The 20,058-nt window shown below is 44.3% G+C and overlaps 1 protein-coding gene across 3 annotated transcripts in view; it reads right to left on the minus strand.

Annotated features, from left to right (window-relative positions):
• The window catches only part of WWP1 (WW domain containing E3 ubiquitin protein ligase 1), a 145,801-nt gene that overhangs the window by 105,820 nt on the left and 19,923 nt on the right, over nucleotides 1-20,058 (minus strand). For all 3 annotated transcript variants that reach the window (XM_054017546.1, XM_054017547.1, XM_054017544.1), the window contains exon 2: nucleotides 3,255-3,345. In XM_054017546.1, coding sequence (XP_053873521.1) covers nucleotides 3,255-3,324 — 70 coding nt within the window. In that variant the 5' untranslated portion in view covers nucleotides 3,325-3,345. The remainder of the gene's footprint in view (nucleotides 1-3,254; nucleotides 3,346-20,058) is intronic.

A 20,058-nucleotide genomic window follows, 5' to 3' on the forward strand; every position in this document is an offset into this window, starting at 1 on the left:
AAGAGTAGATCAGAAATATGGCACATTGTTTCTTTGAGTGGCCACAAACCTGGAATGAGCCTAAAATTATGCTTCACGTGAACAAAAAAACCAAAGGAAGACAAGCCAAACAATAGCTATTCATCCACCTCAGAAAAAACAGCTAATCCATATAAAAAGCACTCTCAAAACAACAAAATTGCAAGTCTCTATATCATAAACTGTTCAGGAAGGACAGGCAGGGCAGAAAAGGTGGGGGAGTTGCATTGTATGTAAGAGAGGAGTATGACTGCTCAGAGCTCCGGTATGAAACTGCAGAAAAACCTGAGAGTCTCTGGATTAAGTTTAGAAGTGTAAGCAACAAGGGTGATGTCGTGGTGGGAGTCTGCTATAGACCACCAAACCAGGGGGATGAGATGGATGAGGCTTTCTTCTGGCAACTAGCAGACGTTACTAGATCGCAGGCGCCGGTTCTCATGGGAGACTTTAATCACCCTGATATCTGCTGGGAGAGCAATACAGTGGTGCACAGACAATCCAGGAACTTTTTGGAAAGTGTAGGGGATAATTTCCTGGTGCAAGTGCTGGAGGAAACAACTAGGGGCAGAGCTCTTCTAGACCTGCTGCTCGCAAACTGGGAAGAATTAGTAGGGGAAGCAAAAGTGGACGGGAACCTGGGAAACGGTGACCATGAGATGGTTGAGTTGAGGATCCTGACACAAGGAAGAAAGGAGAGCAGCAGAATATGGACCCTGGACTTCAGAAAAGCAGACTTTGACTCCCTCAGGGAACTGATGGGCAGGATCCCCTGGGAGAATAACATGAGGGGAAAGGAGTCCAGGAGAGCTGGCTGTATTTTAAAGAATCCTTATTGAGGTTGTAGGAAAAAAACATCCTGATGTGTAGAAAGAATAGTAAATATGGCAGGCGACCAGCTTGGCTTAACAGTGAAATCCTTGCTGATCTTAAATGCAAAGAAGAAGCTTACAAGAAGTGGAAGATTGGACAAATGACCAGGGAGAAGTATAAAAATATTGCTCAGGTACGCAAGAGTGAAATCAGGAAGGCCAAATCGCACTTGGAGTTGCAGCTAGCAAGAGATGTTAAGAGTAACAAGAAGGGTTTCTTCAGGTATGTTAGCAACAACAAGAAAGTCAAGGAAAGTGTGGGCTCCTTACTGAATGAGGGAGGCAACCTAGCGACAGAGGATGTGAAAAAAGCTAATGTACTCACTGCTTTTTTTGCCTCTGTCTTCACAAACAAGGTCAGCTCCCAGACTGCTGCACTGGGCAACACAGTGTAGGGAGGAGGTGACCAGCCCTCTGTGGAGAAAGAAGTGGTTTGGGACTATTTAGAAAAACTAGATGAGCACAAGTCCATGGGCCGGATGCGCTGCATCCGAGGGTGCTAAAGGAGTTGGCGGATGTGACTGCAGAGCGATTGGCCATTATCTTTGAAAACTCCTGGCGATCGGGGGAGGTCCCGGATGACTTGAAAAAGGCTAATGTAGTCCCCATCTTTAAAAGAGGGAAGGAGGAGGATCCGGGGAGCTACAGGCCAGTCAGCCTCACCTCAGTCCCTGGAAAAATCATGGAGCAGGTCCTCAAGGAATCAATTCTGAAGCACTTAGAGGAGAGGAAAGTGATCAGGAACAGTCAGCATGGATTCACCAAGGGCAAGTCATGCCTGACTAACCTAATTGCCTTCTATGAGGAGATAACTGGGTTTGTGGATGAGGGGAAAGCAATGGATGTGTTATTCCTTGACTTTAGCAAAGCTTTTGATACGGTCTTCCACAGTATTCTTGCCAGCAAGTTAAAGAAGTATGGGCTGGATGAATGGACTATAAGGTGGATAGAAAGCTGGCTAGATTGTCGGGCTCAATGGGTAGTGATCAATGGCTCCATGTCTAGTTGGCAGCTGTTATCAAATGGAGTGCCCCAAGGGTTGGTCCTGGGGCCGGCTTTGTTCAATATCTTCATTAATGATCTGGAGGATGGCATGGACTGCACTATCAGCAAGTTTACAGATGACACTAAACTGGGAGGAGTGGACACGCTGGAGGGTAGGTATAGGATACAGAAGGTCCTAGACAAATTAGAGGATTGGGCCAAAAGAAACCTGATGAGGTTCAACAAGGACAAGTGCAGAGTCCTCCACTTAGGACGGAAGAATCCCATTCACTGTTACAGACTGGGGACCGAATGGCTAAGAAGCAGTTCTGCAGAAAAGGACCTGGGGTTACAGTGGACAAGAAGCTGAATATGAGTCAACAGTGTGCTCTTGTTGCCAAGAAGGCTAACGGCATTTTGGGCTGTATAAGTAGGGGCATTGCCAGCAGATCGAGGAACGTGATCATTCCCCTTTATTCGACATTGGTGAGGCCTCACCTGGAGTACTGTGTCCAGTTTTGGGCCCCACGCTACAAGAAGGATGTGGAAAAATTGGAAAGAGTCCTGCGGAGGGCAACAAAAATTATTAGGGGGCTGGAGCACATGACTTCTGAGGAGAGGCTGAGGGAACTGGGATTGTTTAGTATGCAGAAGAGAAGAATGAGGGGGGATTTGATAGCTGCTTTCAACTACCTGAAAGGGGGTTCCAAAGAGGATGGATCTAGACTGTTCTCAATGGTACCAGATGACAGAACAAGGAGTAATGGTCTCAAGTTGCAGTGGGGGAGGTTTAGGTTGGATATTAGAAAAAACTTTTTCACTAGGAGGATGGTGAAGCACTGGAATGGGTTACCGAGGGAGGTGGCGGAATCTGCATTCTTAGAGGTTTTAAGGCCTTGCTTGACAAAGCCCTGACTGGGATGATTTAGTTGGGAACTGGTCCTGCTTTGAGCAGGGGGTTGGACTAGATGACCTCCTGAAGTCCCTTCCAACCCTGATATTCTATGATCATTTCATTTTTGCTGACCGCACAAAGACAGCATACTTTGAACATTACAAGTGTGTAAACAAACCCTGCTAAAAATAATCAAAATATCCTGATTTATACTACAATACTTTATGCTTTTCTTTTTAGCCTCGATTTTCTTTTTAAATGTCTTGTGAAACTAATTTGTATTATTTCCAAGATATTTATACATTAGTAATAAGTAAATAAGTTTGAGTGACATGGGATAATATTTTCTGAGACTGCCCTCAAACTCAGTCTATATCAATAAAGGTTACACAGTTTTTATGATACAAAGGATTGTTTACCGTGAAAAAGACTACTTTCTGGGCTAATGGCCACATATTAATATATGTAATACACAGATTATTACTTACTAGTTACTTGCATCTGTAATCTTCCATTATGGTTGTTACTGGTATCAGATCTTGGTGAGGCTGTGGCCATGTCAGAAGCTAAAGCTTTAGCCTATAAAAAAGAAAAAGATGAATATGTCTATACACATACCCATGTAATTTACTTAAAAATATCCAACTTCACATGTTGTCCACAAGTATAAACTAAAATAAACTGAGAAACTAAAACAGTGAGTTTCTTTCTGTCACTAAGATATAGCAGAACAGGATCATCTTTCAGGATAGGTTGTAGATCTCTGATGATGCACTGGAGAGGTTTTAGTTGGGGGCTGAAGGTGACAGCTAGTGGTGTTCTGTTATTTTCTTTGTTGGGCCTGTCTTGTAGGAGGTGACTTCTGGGTACTCGTCTGGCTCTGTCAATCTGTTTTTTCACTTCAGCAGGTGGGTATTGTAGTTTTAAGAATGCTTGATAGAGATCTTGTAGGTGCTTGTCTCTATCTGAGGGATTGGAGCAAATGTGGTTAAATCTTAGAGCTTGGCTGTAGACAATGGATCGTGTAGTGTGTCCTGAATGGAAGCTGGAGGCATGTAGGTAAGTGTAGCGGTCAGTAGGTTTCCGGTATAGGGTGGTATTGATGTGACCATCGCTTATCAGCACAGTAGTGTCCAGGAAATGGACCTCTTGTGTGGATTGATCTAGGCTGAGGTTGATGGTGGGATGGAAATTATTGAAATCCTGGCCCAACAAAGAAAATAACAGAACACCACTAGCTGTCACCTTCAGCCCCCAACTAAAACCTCTCCAGCGCATCATCAGAGATCTACAACCTATCCTGAAAGATGATCCTTTACTCTCACAGATCTTGGGAGACAGACCTGTCCTCGCTTACAGACAACCCCCCAACCTAAAGCAAATACTCACCAGCAACCACACATCACTGAACAAAACCACTGACCCAGGAACCTATCCTTGTAACAAACCCCGATGCCAACTCTGTCCACATATCTATTCAAGTGACATCATCATAGGACCTAATCACATCAGCCATACCATCAGGGGCTCATTCACCTGCACATCTACCAATATGATATATGCCATCATGTGCCAGCAATGCCCCTCTGCCACGTACATTGGCCAAACCGGACAGTCTCTCCGCAAAAGAATTAATGGACACAAATCTGACATCAGGAATCATAATACTCAAAAACCAGTGGGAGAACACTTTAACCTGTCTGGTCATTCAATGACAGACCTGCGGGTGGCTATATTACAACAGAAAAACTTCAAAAACAGACTCCAACGAGACACTGCTGAGCTGGAATTGATATGCAAACTAGACACAATCAACTCAGGATTGAATAAGGGCTGGGAATGGCTGAGCCATTACAAACATTGAATCTATCTCCCCTTGTAAGTATTCTCACACTTCTTATCAAACTGTCTGTACTGGGCTATCTTGATTATCACTTCAAAAGTTTTTTTCTCTTACTTAATTGGCCTCTCAGAGTTGGTAAGACCACTCCCACCTGTTTATGCTCTCTGTGTGTATATATATATATATATATATCTCCTCAATATTTATTCCACTCTGTATGCATCCGAAGAAGTGGGCTGTAGTCCACGAAAGCTTATGCTCTAATAAATTTGTTAGTCTCTAAGGTGCCACAAGTACTCCTGTTTTTTTTTAATATATTATAGTTAGTTTAGGCCTCAGCGTATCTTGTTATAGTAAATAATTTTCCAATGTAAAATTAAACAGGTTTACTTTTAAAACGAAAAATGAATTTACGTAAAAAACATTTTAAACCTACTGTGCACCTGCCTCACATACCGCAATTGTCCTATGATGTGTTGTGAAAGGCTGTGCTTCCTCCAAATGTATGCTCACCTGCTGTATGTAAAGAAGCCATATCCACCTTCATCTATACCATGCAAAGAGCCAGAACTCCTTCTGAACCCTACTCTTCATCATTATGTATCTGCGCATATCATCTCAGTTTATATTTGAATGCATGTGCATTACTTATAAAACACAGATAATTTTATCAGATATAAGTCAGTGTACATGCCATGAAGTTTTAAAAAACGTATTTCATTAAATCAAATCAAGTAAGGTTCTAAGTTGCTGCCACTTTTCTGTCTCCACCTAAGGTGCTAAGTCTTCACTCACACACACACACGCGCGCGCGCACGAAAAACTGCACTTTTTTCACTCCTTCCATGCTAGAAAATAATGGATCAACTATTTGATGACATTTTATGAAAAAAAAAAAAAATCATACTTTGACTCCAAAGTAATCATACCAATTTTCAACTACAAAGATAAAACTGGGAAATTTATAAGCAATCGAAAATGTCCCTTCTTAACAGAAACACATGGGGAACCTTAGCTATAAGAATTACCAATAATAAAAATGGTAATTATATTTAAAATAATCTTGAATACAGGTGTCCAGGAATCAACACCACACAAAAAAAAGTCTGGAGGATTTAGAAGTAAGTTTTCAGATCTAAAGGGGTAATTAATAAAAGCTAACTACTAGCAGGAGAGCCAGAAAATCAGTCGTGAAATTCATGGCTTGAAGAATCAACTTGTAAGTGGGAATTCAGCTGGCGAAGTGGGCCTAAATATCAATTTGTGCAAATTTTTAAATGTAAAGTATCTAGCCTTTATAGATGCAGACAATATACAACAACATAGCATTTTCCTGAGTCTGCAGACAGTACCGTCCGAATGGCCCTGCTGCTTATCGCTTTGACTGATAACAGAGGAGGATGGGGACTGAGTAGAGTAGTAAAAACAACTTCTTTTTCCTCCTCCTACCCCACATCCTAACAGAAGCCAGGACATTGAGACACAGGTCCCTTTCCCCAATGCCTTCTTCATTGTAGCTAAGCCTCTAAATAAGGTCCAGGAACAGCATCCTGATTCAAATCTCAACATACTCTCCCTTCTCAGCAGCTAGGGGTAACCAGGGGTCTGGGCTTCTCACTTCAGTATTTCTCCTGGACTGAATAGGAATCTTGGGCCTATGGCCACAGCTGTATTCATAGTACATCTCTACATGAGACAACCTTGGACTGAAACCCAATGGAAGCAATACATGGACTTTCACATCACACATGGGTCATTTTCACCCTGTGGTCTCTGACATAGCAATCCAGAGGACAATGCACAGGATAGTGATGAACTTTCAAATTTCTTCCATCCAACTTTTGACGACACTGGACATGTCCAATATTTTATGAGAGAACAATTCCCTCATCTCCAAATGCCCCCTCATGGCTGGGCACCCTAATGCCCATTGTGATGCTGTCCTACTTTCCCCACCCCCACCCCCCTCGAGCCCCTAACAACTCCACAAAAAAGCTTTATTCCCTCAACAACACTCCTCCTTGGGGCTGGTTTATTACTAAAAATGTAGAGCAAACATTAAGTAACAAAAGTCCCCCAAAACAGTCCATTTACCACCTCCATGGATATAGTCCTTAAAAATCCATGACATCTAATCCATTGATGTAACATACCACACTCCAGCATCTTTCACTATATTTCACTTTTCTTTGATCCTCTCCCATCCTTCTCCCAGAACAGTGCAACCCCACTCTTCCCAGCCATAACCCTATCCCGCCTCTCTGCTGGAAATTCATTCTCATCACAGGAGTATTCATTACTCTCCCTGTTCCACTAACTTCTCACTCTTTAGCTATTGTGTCTCCAGGCAGGTTGTTCATATTTTCTTGGAACAGTCACTGGAAATAAAATAGAAATGGGGGTGGGGGGAGGACAGTCTGTGGAGAATGTTGACTGATTCAGGAATGTTTCTGTCACTGCACAAACTTACAGTGGACTATTTTTGGATTCAGACTGAAGGAAAGACTCCCGCTTTAATTTTTGTCATGCAAAATCTGCTTCTGACTCTCTTGCCTGCTCCAGGGAGAAAGCATCACACTTCTAATGGCAACAAGCAGCAGGGTTCAGAATCTAATTTGGAGCAAGAATCCAAGAAGTTATCCACCTAGATTTTGTATATATATTTGTATATACCCCATATATCTTAAGAAGGCTTTTTTTCAATTTCCCATACATTCATTTTCATCAACATTTCCTATACTCTGCAGTTAAAAACAACCATTCACTTCATAAGACATAAGATATAAGAATGGTCATACTGGGTCAGACCAAAAGTCCATCTAGCCCAGTATCCTGTCTTCGGACAGTGGCCAATGCCAGGTGCCCCACAGGGAATGAACAGAACAGGTAATTATCAAGTGATCCATTCCCTGTCGCGCATTCCCAGCTTCTGGCAAACACAAACACCATCCTTGCCCATCCGGGCTAATAGCCATTAATCCTCCATTAATTTATCTAGTTCTTTCTTGAACCCCATTATAGTCTTGGCCTTCACAACATCCTCTGGCAAGGAGTTCCACAGGTTGACTGTGCGTTGTGTGAAGAAATACTTCCTTTTGTTTGTTTTAAACCTGCTGCCTATTAATTTCATTTGGTGACCCCTAGTTCTTCTGTATGAGAAGGAATAAACAACACTTTCTTATTTACTTTTTCCACACCATTCATGATTTTATAGACCTCAATCAGATCCCCCTTAGTCATTTCTTTTCCAAGCTGAAAAGTCCCAGTTTTATTAATCTCGCCTCTCAATCTCTCCCCTATTAAGCCATTCCATACTCCTAAGCCCTTTTCTGAAACTTTTCCAATATATCTTTTTTCAGATGGGTGACCACATCTGCACACAGTATATAAAATATGGGCGTACCATGGATTTATATAGAGGAAATATGATATTTTCTGTCTTATCTATCCTTTTCCTAATGATTCCCAACATTCTGTTCACTTTTTTGACTGCCACTGCACATTGAGTTGATGTTTTCAGAGAACTATCCACAATAGCTGTTTCTTCAGAGGTAACAGCTAATTTAGACCCCATCATTTTATATGTATAGTTGGAATTATGTTTTCCAATGTGCATTACTTTGTATTTATCAACATTGAATTTCATCTACCATTTTGCTGCCCAGTCACCTAGTTTTGAGAGATTCTTTTGTAGAGCTTCACAGTCTACCTGGGACTTAACTATCTTGAGTAGTTTTGTATCATCTGCAAATTTTGGCACCTCACTGTATGGGGGATCTTTTTCCAAATCATTTATGAATATATTGAATAGGACTGGTCCCAGTACAGACCCCTGTGGGACACCACTATTTACCTCTCTCCATTCTGAAAATTGACCATATATTCCTACTCTTTGTTTCCTATCTTTTAATCAGTTACCAATCCATGAGAGGACCTTCCCTCTTATCCCATGACAGCTTACTTTGCTTAGGAGTCTTTGGTGAGGGATCTTGTCAAAGGCTTTCTGAAAATCTAAGTACACTATATCCACTGGATCCCCCTTGTCCACATGCTTGTTGACCTCCTCAAAGAATTCTAGTAGACTGGTGAGGCATGATTTCCCTTTACAAAAACCTTTTTTTTTTTTTTTTTGACTCTTCCCCAACAAATTATGTTCATCTGTGTGTCTGACAATCTTGTTCTTTACTATAGTTTCAACCAGCTTGCCCAGTACTAAAGTCAGGCTTACCAGCCTGTAATTGCCAGGATCACCGCTGGAGCCTTTTAAAAAATTGGCGTCACATTAGCTATCCTCCAGTCATTTGGTACAGAAGCTGATTTAAATGATAGGTTACAGACTACAGTTAGTAGTTCTGCAATTTCACATTTGAATTTCTTCAGAACTCTAGGGTGAATACCAACTTGTCCTGGTGCCTTATTACTGTTTAGTTTATCAATTTGTTCCAAAACCTCCTCTAATGACACCTCAATCTGGGACAATTCCTCAGATTTGTCACCTAAAAATGATGGCTCAGGTTTGGGAATCTCCCTCACAACCTCAGCCATGAAGACCGATGCAAAGAATTCATTTAGTTTCTCCGCAATGGCCTTATTGTACTTAAGTGCTCCTTTAGCATCTCGATTGTCCAGTCTTCATCAAGCAATTCTTCATCACCATACCAATGACTTCAATTGTACGGAAACAGTCCCCATGGCGATCAGTGCTCCATCTCTGCCTCTTCATAACTTCCACAACAGGATTTACAACAACCAGACTCAGGATGAGGACCACCTATTTAACAATTCCTGTGGAGGTGTGGTCCATTCAGGGGTTGAGAGTACCCATTACCTCTTCAAAGGCATACCTTTGATAGCAGATTTACTCATCTGCCTGACTGATTTCAGTCTTTTGGGAGAAGGAGCTCAGATGGGACCTCATATGGCTTAGGGCAAATGGTTTCTCACAAAATCATAGCTTGGTATCAAGTTTGGGGGCTATGGAGAATGTAATAAATAGCTGGCCTCCTCTCCCTCCTGGGGTCACAGCCATTCATGCTGAGACAACTGAAGAGAGGGTCCCAATGTAGGTGTGGTAGTGTCCATGTGCCTGGGATCAGAGATCTTCAGTAGCATTGCCCATTGGGGTAGTGGAGCACCCATAGGGACACACATCTCAAAGGACCTCAGTTACTGCACAGGGTGAGCAACCCTCTCTTCAAGCAGTGTCCCCATGAGTGCTTCACTGTAGGGGACTGTAGGGGACTGTAGAGCAGTACTCCTAGATGGAAGGCTGGTGCTTTGGAGTGCCATCTGCTAAGGACAGGACAGTGCGTCCCAGTAGGGCATCTGATGCTGCGTCGTGTGTGATCGTATAATGTTGACTAAAGGTGTCTGTGGACCTCCAGGTGGCCACCTTATAAATATCAATAATCGACACATTATTTAGAAAAGCTATTGAGGTAGACAGCAAGCAAGTGGAATGCATACGAGTTCCAGGTAGGGGCCGAAGTTTGTGTTATTGGTAGCAAAAATGGATGCAGTCCAAGATCCATTTTGACAAACATTGTTTGGATACGGCTGATCCCTTTGATCTTTCAGCAATAGAAAGGAATAAGTGTAGCAACCCTCTGAATGATTTAGTTCTGTCTATGTAAAAGGCTGGTGGTCGTCTTACATCTAAGGTGTGTAGCATGGCCTCATACTGGTTGCCATGTGATTTAGAGAAGGAGGGAAGGTGGATAGGTTGGTTTAGATGGAGAGGAGGATGGTACCTTGGGTAAAAACTTTGAGCGTGTTCGTAACTTGACTTTATCTTTGTAAAAGATTTTGTACAGAGGACACCTATTTTGTACAGAGGGCACCATGAGGGCACCTATTTCTCCTACCTGTTGGGCAGATGTGATGACTATGAGAAAAGTTGTTTTCATGGATAGATGTATGTAAGAGCAAGTCGCCATAGATTCAAACGGTGGGCAGAGCGTAAAATTAGGCTGAGATCCCAAGATGGGGTGGGATCTCGTACCTCAGGGTAAAGAGTCTGAAGGCCCTTAAGGAAACTTTTTGTCATTGGGTAGGTGAATACCGAATGACCATCTATCTTAGAGTGGAATGCAGTAATGGCGGCCAAACATACACAAATGGAGTTTGCGGATAGTCCTGATCTTTTTAGCTCCAGGGTGTAATCCAGGATGAGTGGCAAAGGAGCTCTCATTGCTAAGACATGTTTTGTGTCACACCAAGTCCAGAATCTTTTCCATTTATGTAGGTAAGTATAGCACGTTGTTGAACACCAGATATTTAAAAGAATCTCCTTTACCTCTTCGTAACAAATCATCTCCGTATCCTGGAACCATGAAGGAGTCATGCCTTCAGGTGAAGTTTTAGATCTGAGTGGACAATTTGGCCTGCATCCTGTGATAGGAGGTAGGGCACCAACTGTAGGGTGACTGGTGGACAGACCACCAGGTGTAAGAGGTAAGGATACCATATTTGTCGTGACCATGTTGGGGCTATGAGAATGACTCTGGCTTGTTCAACTAGTATCCTGTGAAACTCTTTGAATAGTAGGGGAAATGGTGGAAAGGCATAGAGGAGAGGTGCATCCCATGAAATGAGGAAGGAGTTCCCCAGAGATTGGTGACCTAGACCCACGCTTGAGCAGAACTGTGGGCATCTGGCGTTCTTTGGTGTGGCAAAGAAATCTATGTTGGGGAATCCCCAGTGATTGAATATGTGCGGTAGGGCTCTTGTGTCTATCTCCCACTCATGTCCTTTGAGAACTTCCTGCTCAGTGAGTTGCTGTGGTGTTCTGGTGTCAAGGTAGGTATACAGCCGAGGTGTTGATACCATGTTGGATGCACCAGTTCCACAATTTTAGTGCTTCTGTACACAGAAATTGAGACCTCACTCCCCCCGTCTGTTGATATAAAACATGCAAGCGATGTTGTCCATCATTACCCTTATGGTATTTTGTCCGATTATTGGTAGAAAGCATAGGAATGTGTTGCAGACTGCACATAATTCTAGGAGGTTGACGTGCAATGTGAATTCCAAAGGGGACCACTTGCCCTGTACCATGTAGGTCTGTAGATGTGCTCCCCAACCTAATAGGGAGGCATCAGTCATAAATATCAAGGATCATCATGGTTGAAGGAAGGGAACCCTCATGAAGATATTCTGGGGTTGTGTCTACCAGTGTAAGAAGTCCTTGACCTTGATTGGTATCAATAGCTGTTTATTCAGGCTGTGTCTGTGGGGTTTGTACACTGTTCGTAGCCATTCCTGGAGGCAGCACATATGTAATCTGGCAAGTTTTACCAAAAATGTGGTCACCGTCATATGACCTAGCAACAACCGTAGGCAAATTCTGGTCCTCACAGTGGAAATGAAATTGACTATTATGGAAAATCTGTGAGCTGTGAGGAAGGTTCTGGCCTTTATAGCATCTAGCTGGGGCCCAATAAACTCAAGTTGTTGTACCGGTGTCAGTGTTGATGTTTATATGTTTATCTGGAGGACAAGTTTCAAGAAAAGGTCTGTTATTTTTATTATGGCTTGGAGCGCATCAACTCTGGATGGAGCCCTGATGAAGCAGTCATCTAGATACGGGAATATTATAAGCCCTTGTTTGCAGCACCACTGCCAGGACTTTGGAAAAATACTTTTGTTGCCATAGAGAGGCCAAAGAGTAGTACCTTGCATTGATAATGGCTGAACTACAGAACAAATCTGAGGAACCTCTTGTGGGAAGGGTGTATGGTAATATGAAAGTACACATCTTGAAGCTTGAGAGCTGAGAACCTGTCCTCCTGTTCCTGTACTGGGATTATTGTCGATAGTGTGACCACCCTGAACTGTTCTAGTTTGACAAACTTGTTGAGGTTCTTCAAGTCTAAGGTAAATGTAGCGGGTGGAGACCTCTTTTGGATTAGAAAATAGTGGGAATAAAAGCATTTCCTTCTTTGTTGGAATGGAACCTGCTCTACGGCTTCCAGTCGCACGATATGGTTTATTAGAGCTGTCGATAAATCAGTTAACTCATGAGATTAACTCAAAAAACTTAATCAAGATTTAATCGCACTGTTAAGCAATAGATTGGCAATTGAAATCAAATCCCCATTGCTGATGATTTCCAGTACCACATGTCAGAGGTGATCTGCCACCATGTCGGGTAGAATGAAGTCAGAGAGTCACCAAACTGATGGATTAATTCAAGTGGCTACAGCATCTGGACCGGGGGAGGCATCTCGGGGACTCAACCAAATTTTCAAAATTGTTGTTTGGAGGCAGATGGGTGGGGCATAACCACCTTTGTTGATGTTTGTCTGCATTTGAGGTCACTCTCGCCTACGTTGTGTATCATAATGCTGTTAAGGAATGAAATGTGGAGGGCAAGATCTCGGGATAGACTGATATCTACCCTGTCTTCTCTTTGGTGCTGGTGTATAGATGGCAAGTGAATAGAGAGTCACTCTGGAATCCTTTAATGAATGAAGGGATTCATCAATGTGCTCAGCAAAAAGTTTAGACCTTTCAAATAGGAGATCTTCCACAGTTGTCTGCACCTCCTGGGCAACCTTGAGAGGTGAAGCCATGAGACTCGTCTCATTACCGTAGAAGTCACAATGGACCAGGCCACCATATCCCCAGCATCCAGAGAGGCTTGCAGCGCCATGTGTACCAGGAGTTGTCCTCCTGTCACTAGTACTTGGGACTTCTCTTTTTTATCTGGGAGAGACTGAGTGAATTCATTGAATTTGGAATAGTTCATATGATCAGACTTGGATAAAAGTACCTTGTAGTTATCTATTCGAAAATGGTGCATGGCTGAACAATATGCCTGGAGACCGAAGAGGTCTTGTCTCTTCCAGTCCTTGTCATATGGGGTTGTCCTAGGGTGGTGTCATCATCATCTCGTGTCGACTACATTGACCACGATGGATAAGAGACTAAGAACTCCATGTCCTTGGCAGGCACATAACACTTCTTGTCTGCTCGCTTCCTGGTAGATAGTATCGATGCAGAGGTTTGCCAGATCACCTTAACTGGTCCAACAAGGCCTCATTGCAAAGATGGTACTTCAATCAGATGTGGAGGCCTGTAATGTGTCAAGAAACTTGTGTTGTTGCTCTCTAACTTCCTCCAGTGGGATCAGGAGAGTCCGCAATCCTACAGAAAAGTTCTTCAAATGGCTTAAAATTGTCAGCCAATGTTGGAGGTGGTGGTATGACGGCTTCATCAGGGAGGATGAGGAGACGTTGGCTGGTGGTGTAATTTCTTCCTCCATTTCTTCCTCATGCTCTTCTAATAATTCTGGCTCTGGGTTAGGAGGCCTAGATAGCAATGAGGTTGGAGAGCGTATGTGTGTCTGTCTCTGATCGTTGGGCGGTTTGGGTAAGTGTGGCCTATATGCAGCCCAAGGGTCCCAGTAGGGCACATGTGGGGGAATAGGAACATGGGGCTGCATACACAGGTACCCGTGCCAAGGACCTGGTTTGCTTTTGCCCTCGATATCCAAAGACCAGGGGTACGATTCTCTGCGTGGAGCCCCTGGATATGATGGGGGAGTACAAGGTACAACCAAGTACTTCTCTTTCTCTCACTGGAAAAGGGTGGTGTGGTCATGGATGGTGAAGAAGAGTTGCATCTCTGGGGAAGAGGCGTGAACCATTGGGAGCAGCGATTCTGGGTGTCAGAAAAGACAGTTACCTTTTTTCATTACTGGTGTTCTTTGAGAAGTGTTGCTCATGTCTATTCCATTGTGGTATGTATGCTCACCACATGCACCAGTGCTGGAATTTTTTCCCTCAGTGGTATCCGAAAGGGACTGGCTCTGGAGTGGCGCATGTATGCCGCAGTATAAGGGGCGCTGCTGGCTCCCCCCACCCTCAGGTCCTTGCCGGAAGCTCCAACAGTGGGGAAGGAGTGTGGGTCAACACCAGTTGCGAGAAAAGGTAACACAGCTCTGCCAAATCTACTATCATCTCTTGCCTGCTGGGTGATGGAATAGTGCATCATGAATGTGTGTATCGAAGACCACGTTGTCTGGGTTAGGGACATGAGCCAAGAAGGCCGCCGAGGACGCTTGAGCTCTAATCGAGTGGGCCTTCACTATAGGTGGTGGCTCGACCTGAGCCAGCTCATAACAGGTCCGGATGCAGGTGGTGATCCAACTCAAGATTGTCTGTGAGGACACTGGGAGGCCCTTCATCCTATCCGCTGTCAAGATAAAGAGCAGGGTCAACCTGTGGAACGCTTTGGTGTGCTCCAGATAGAACGCTAGGCCACGCCGGACATCCAAAGTATGTAGCTGCCTCTCCTCATTGGTGGACTGTGGCTTCAGACAGAACACCAGGAGGAAGATATCCTGGTTGACATGAAAAGGGTAATGCACTTTGGCAGGAAAATCGGATGGGGTCGCAGCTGGACCATGTCCTTGTAGAATACCATATACGGAGGCTCTGAAGTGAGGACCTTAATTTCGGACATGTGCCTCACCAAGGTAATGGCTACAAAGAAAGCAACTTTCCATGACAGATGGGAGATGGAATATGAAGCCGTAGAGCAAAAGGGCAGGCCTGTGAGCCTAGAGGACCAGGTTGAGGGCCCATTGGGGTACTGGGATCCAGACCCTGGGGGAGACCCGTTCAATGCCCTTTAGGAACCTCATCGACATCTCATGAGAGAACCCGATTGGCCCAGGATGCGTGTATGAAAGGCCAACATGGCTACCAAGTGCACCGTGATGGATGAAAGTGCGAGGCCTTGGTGCTTTAGGTGGAGCAAGTAACACAGTGTAGACTGCAGAGACAACCAAGTGGGGGAGATGCTATGCTCCAACGCCCAGCAGGAGAACTGCTTTTACTCTGCCAGGGTGAGTCACTCTGGTGGGCTACTTTCCAAGAGAACCTGCTGTACCTGGCTAGAGCAGGTCCATTCCCTCTGGGTTCAGCCACGCAGCAGCCAAGCTGCGAGGTGAAGAGAGGAAAGGTTCGGGTGCAGGAGCCAACTGTGGTCCTGCGAGAGCAGGTCCGGGTATCTGGGCAGTGGTCACGGTGCAGCCATGGCCAAATCCATGAGTGGGCAGAACCAGTGCTGGCAGTGGAATCGGCAGAAATGCGTACATCAAATCCCCTGCCCATGACAGGAGAAAGGCATCAGAGAGGGTGCCCCTGCCGAGGTCTTGGAAAGAGCAGAACTGATGACACTTCCCGAGTCGACCTGTTCACTACCAGACAGAACAGGGAGTCCCTCACTTCTGGAAGAGTGGACGGACAACCTCCAAGTGGAGCAACCGCTCATAGTGACAGAAAAAGTACCTGCTGAGGCGATTCGCCAGCATGTTCCAGACGCCAGGGAGATGTGAAGCTTCCAGGTAGATTGTGTGCTGGATGTAAAGTCCCACAGGCAAAGTGCTCCCTGACAGAGGGCCGAGAGTGAGCTCCCCCCGCCTGTTGACACAAAACATTGAGGTTGTGTTGTCCGGCAACACATGCACTACTAGACTGGACATCTGTGGCAGGAAGACACTGCAGGCTAGACGGATGGCTCTGAGCTCCCTGACGTTTATATGTAATGCCAGCTCCTATAACTTATATACAATGCCAGAGGTCAGAGGCATCCGATATCAAGGAGACCATAGACCATGGATTCTGCATCCTTCCAGCACCACCCTTGGGTCGGTCCACCACTTCAGAGAGGTAAATTCCGCGGGATTGTGACGACCTTGTCCAGATGATCCCTGGACGGGAAACAGACTGTGGCTAGCCACAGTTGAAGGGGCCGCAGCCTGAGCCTCGCATGGCGGACGACACATGTGCACGCTGCCATGTGACCCAATAATCTGAGGCAGACCCTGGCCATGGTGAGCCGTGTGTTGAGATGCTGGCAATGAGATTTGACATTGTCTTCAACCTATCAGGTGGTAGAAATGCCCTGGCTCGGGCAGAGTCGAGTACCACTCTGATAATCCCAGTCCAACTGATAGAGTTTAACGTTGATTTTTGCTTATTTATCAACAGGTCCAGGGCACGGCATGTGGTTTGCAGCACAGTGACACTGCGCTGGACTTGGGTCCTTTGATGAGCCAATTGTCGAGGTATAGGTAAATCTTGATACCACGATGTCTGAAGTAAGCTGCCATTACCGACATGCACTTGGTAAACACAATTGTGATGGTTGCTAGGCCAAAAGGGAGCATCGCAAACTGGTAGTGGGTGGTCTCCACCATAAAGCACACGAAACGTTTGTGTTCATGGAATATAGATACATGGAAGTAAGCATCCTTTAAACCGACGGTGCCAGATCAGTCTCCTGGATCCAGGGAAGGGATGATGGAGGCCAGGGAGACCATGCAAAACTTCAACTTCCTGAGATATTTGTTGTAGTCTCGCAGGTCCAGGATGGGTCTTAGACCCCCCTTGGCCTTCGGGATTAAAAAAATAACAGGAGTGAAACCCCTTGCCCCTGAAATTTAGGAGGACTTCATCCACAGCTCCCACCTGCAGAAGGCCCTGCACCTCCTGAGGGAGCAGGCTCTCATGAGAGGGGTCCCTGAAAAGGGACCAAGAGGGGGAACAGAAATAAACTGAAGGGTATAACCATGAGCCTCAGTACCCGGATGGTCAAAGGAGTCAAGTCCCCCTCGAAAAGATGTTGAGGCTACCAACCTCACAGGGGATACCCTTTTTTTGAGGTGGCTACTTGGTGGGTGAGCTCGGTGCCCATTTCTTGTAATCTTGACAAGAGTGTAGATTTTCTCTTCATGGTGCACGACCAGTTGGGGTTAGCAGATGACAGTGCTGATGGTGACCACTGCAGAGGAGAGGTATCAGGGTTGGGATCTGAGGCTGGTCACAATGAGTTCTCCATTAATAAAAGTTTTATTCTCAATTCACGATCTTTTCTAACCCATGCCTTCAATTTGAGGCAGTGAGTACACTTCTGTGATATGAGCCCCTCACCCAAACAGCATATGCACCGTCAGTGGCTGTAGCTCATGAGGATGGCCTCACAACAGGAGAGGCAGCTCTTAAACCCGGAGGATCTGAGCATAACCCTGAATAGGGAAGTTAGATAAGTAAACCTACGCTAAACTAAAAAGTAACTGAGGAAAGAGTAAAGAAAAACACATTTTTAAAGAGGTAAAGGGAAGAAAAAAAAAAGGAAACAGACACTAACTAAGAACTTGCCACAGAAGTACTAATATTACTAAAGGCACTATAGGCATATGAAGGGCTCTGCAAGGGATTCCAACCCAGACCAAGAGCGGTTGAGAAGGAACTGAGGGTGGTTGGACCACACAACACTATATAGCCACCACTCACAGCATGAGACAGGGAAGAGCACATGTGCGACACAACAGGCACTGGGATCTCCAACCCCAGGTGCAGGGGAGCTACCGCACCCAGTGGAGCACCCATAGGGACACCACTCGAAAGAACCACCTGTGGTTTATCTCATATCGGGGGTGGGGGAGGAAGGGAGCAAAAGCCTGAATGGAGGACAGAAATATTCTTTTGCATGTCTGTCCCTCAGAGCCACATGCATCCACCGCAAGACAAACGGTCAGGCCAACTCACTCAAACATGCCAGCTCAATCTGGCTCAATGGGGGGCTAAACCAGCAAGTCTTCAGATTGCACCTAAGATGATTTGTTCCATAAGAAACTTAGTAACTGTTTGTAACTTAGTCCAACAGCAAACCAAATTTTATTCCTGCCCTCAGCACCCACAGGCCTGGAAAACATGGACCTCCACAGGCTGGATCTTTAGGAATATGCCTTTCACCTCTTTCTCTTCAAGTCCATGGAGGCCTCAAAGACCATCCCAGAATTGAATTTAAGTAATCCTAATCACCCTTTTCTGACCCAGATTTCAGGATATACTGCATTGATTTGAATGTCAGATTGCCCAGGTTGGATACCACCAATTTCCCATGACATTCATCAGGGCTCCTCAAAACACAGCCAAAAGACAGAAATCTGAGGGTTCACCAAATAGTGATACTATCTACAACATGATCATTCTTGAGCTGGTGGAATTCCTTCTAAAATACAAAAATATCTTTCTTCAGCTGAGTTTATATGATCATTGGAGGATATGGTATTCATGATATAAGAGGAGGAAAGTAAATTAATTATATTTCACACAGGTATGTCTTGGTCGACTTCTCTAAACTACTGTGTACTTTAAAGGCTTTTCTACACTAGGAACGCTTCAGTGGCACATCCCCAAGAGGCAGTAGCTAGATCGATGGAAGAATTCTTCTGTCAAATAAGCATTGTTTACCCAGGGACTTGGGTCAGTTTAAGTACACTGCTCAGGGGTATGGATTTTTCATACAGCTGAGCAATGTAGCTGGGTTGATTTAATTTTTCCACGTAGACCAGCCCTAAGCTAAGGTCCAGCCTTTTAAGTAGGAAGAATTCTCATGTCCTATACAAATGTTTCTAACAACTCCTTTCCCCAAAATAACCCACAAAAACCATCAGGTGAGACATAAAAGAAGCCAGCAAAAATTCTTCTACTCAGCAATCTCATGAAAAACCAATCAGTATATTCAACTTTCCAGATCCATTCTCTGTACCTATATATATCCTCTACCCCGTACCTAGTCAAACCAAGATATGAAAAGGTATGAAAAAAACACCCAAGTGCAGCAAGTTTCAGTGCTGTAAAGCGCCAGTGTAAACAGTGCACCAGCGCTGGGAGCCATGCTTCCAGTGTTCATAGCTACACCCCTCGTGGAGATGGGGTTTTTTTAGAGCGCTCTCTCCCAGAGCTCTGCTGCAGCCACACAAGCCTGTTAAAGCGCTGCTGCATGCCAGCGTAGACTAGCCGTAAGTCTTTCTTAGGAGTGAATGGCAGTGAACTAAAATAGGAATTTGTTTTCCATAGTTCGTATCAGACAAATAAACCCACTACAGCCCACAATGGGATTAATATGAATTTTTAAACTAAAAAAATAAAAATAAAAACATTCAGGTCATTATTTCACTTCCTTAATTTTATGAATTAAAATATTTAAACAAGTCTTTATGGAGGAAAACAGATTGGAACTCACCGCTGCCTTGATATCAGATGGAAAAATACCTATGGAACTAGCACTGAATGCTATAGTCTGTGTAGGAGATCCTCATATCTAATCTCAGAGCTGTACTAGAGTTTGTTTTTTATAGGGGAAATTTAGCATTTAAAAATAAATTTTTACAAACATCTGCATAGTTGTATTTATTTACAGGTGTTTCAGAAATATGGTGCATCAGCTATACACAAAACGTTGCTTTTGAAGAAATGAAAGTATTTATGCAATGATATTGACTTTCATTGGTAACTGTTTTCATTTTACATATTTCAGTTCTGTTGAACTTTGTACCAGTATTGCATATTTACCACACTTTGCCAGTTGACCATATCTCCTTGGGAACGACCTAGATTTCAACAGCAGAAGAGCTGCAACTCAGAATGAAG

The sequence above is a fragment of the Malaclemys terrapin genome, chromosome 2 (assembly GCF_027887155.1).
Source record: "Malaclemys terrapin pileata isolate rMalTer1 chromosome 2, rMalTer1.hap1, whole genome shotgun sequence".
NCBI classification, from domain to species: Eukaryota; Metazoa; Chordata; order Testudines; family Emydidae; genus Malaclemys; species Malaclemys terrapin.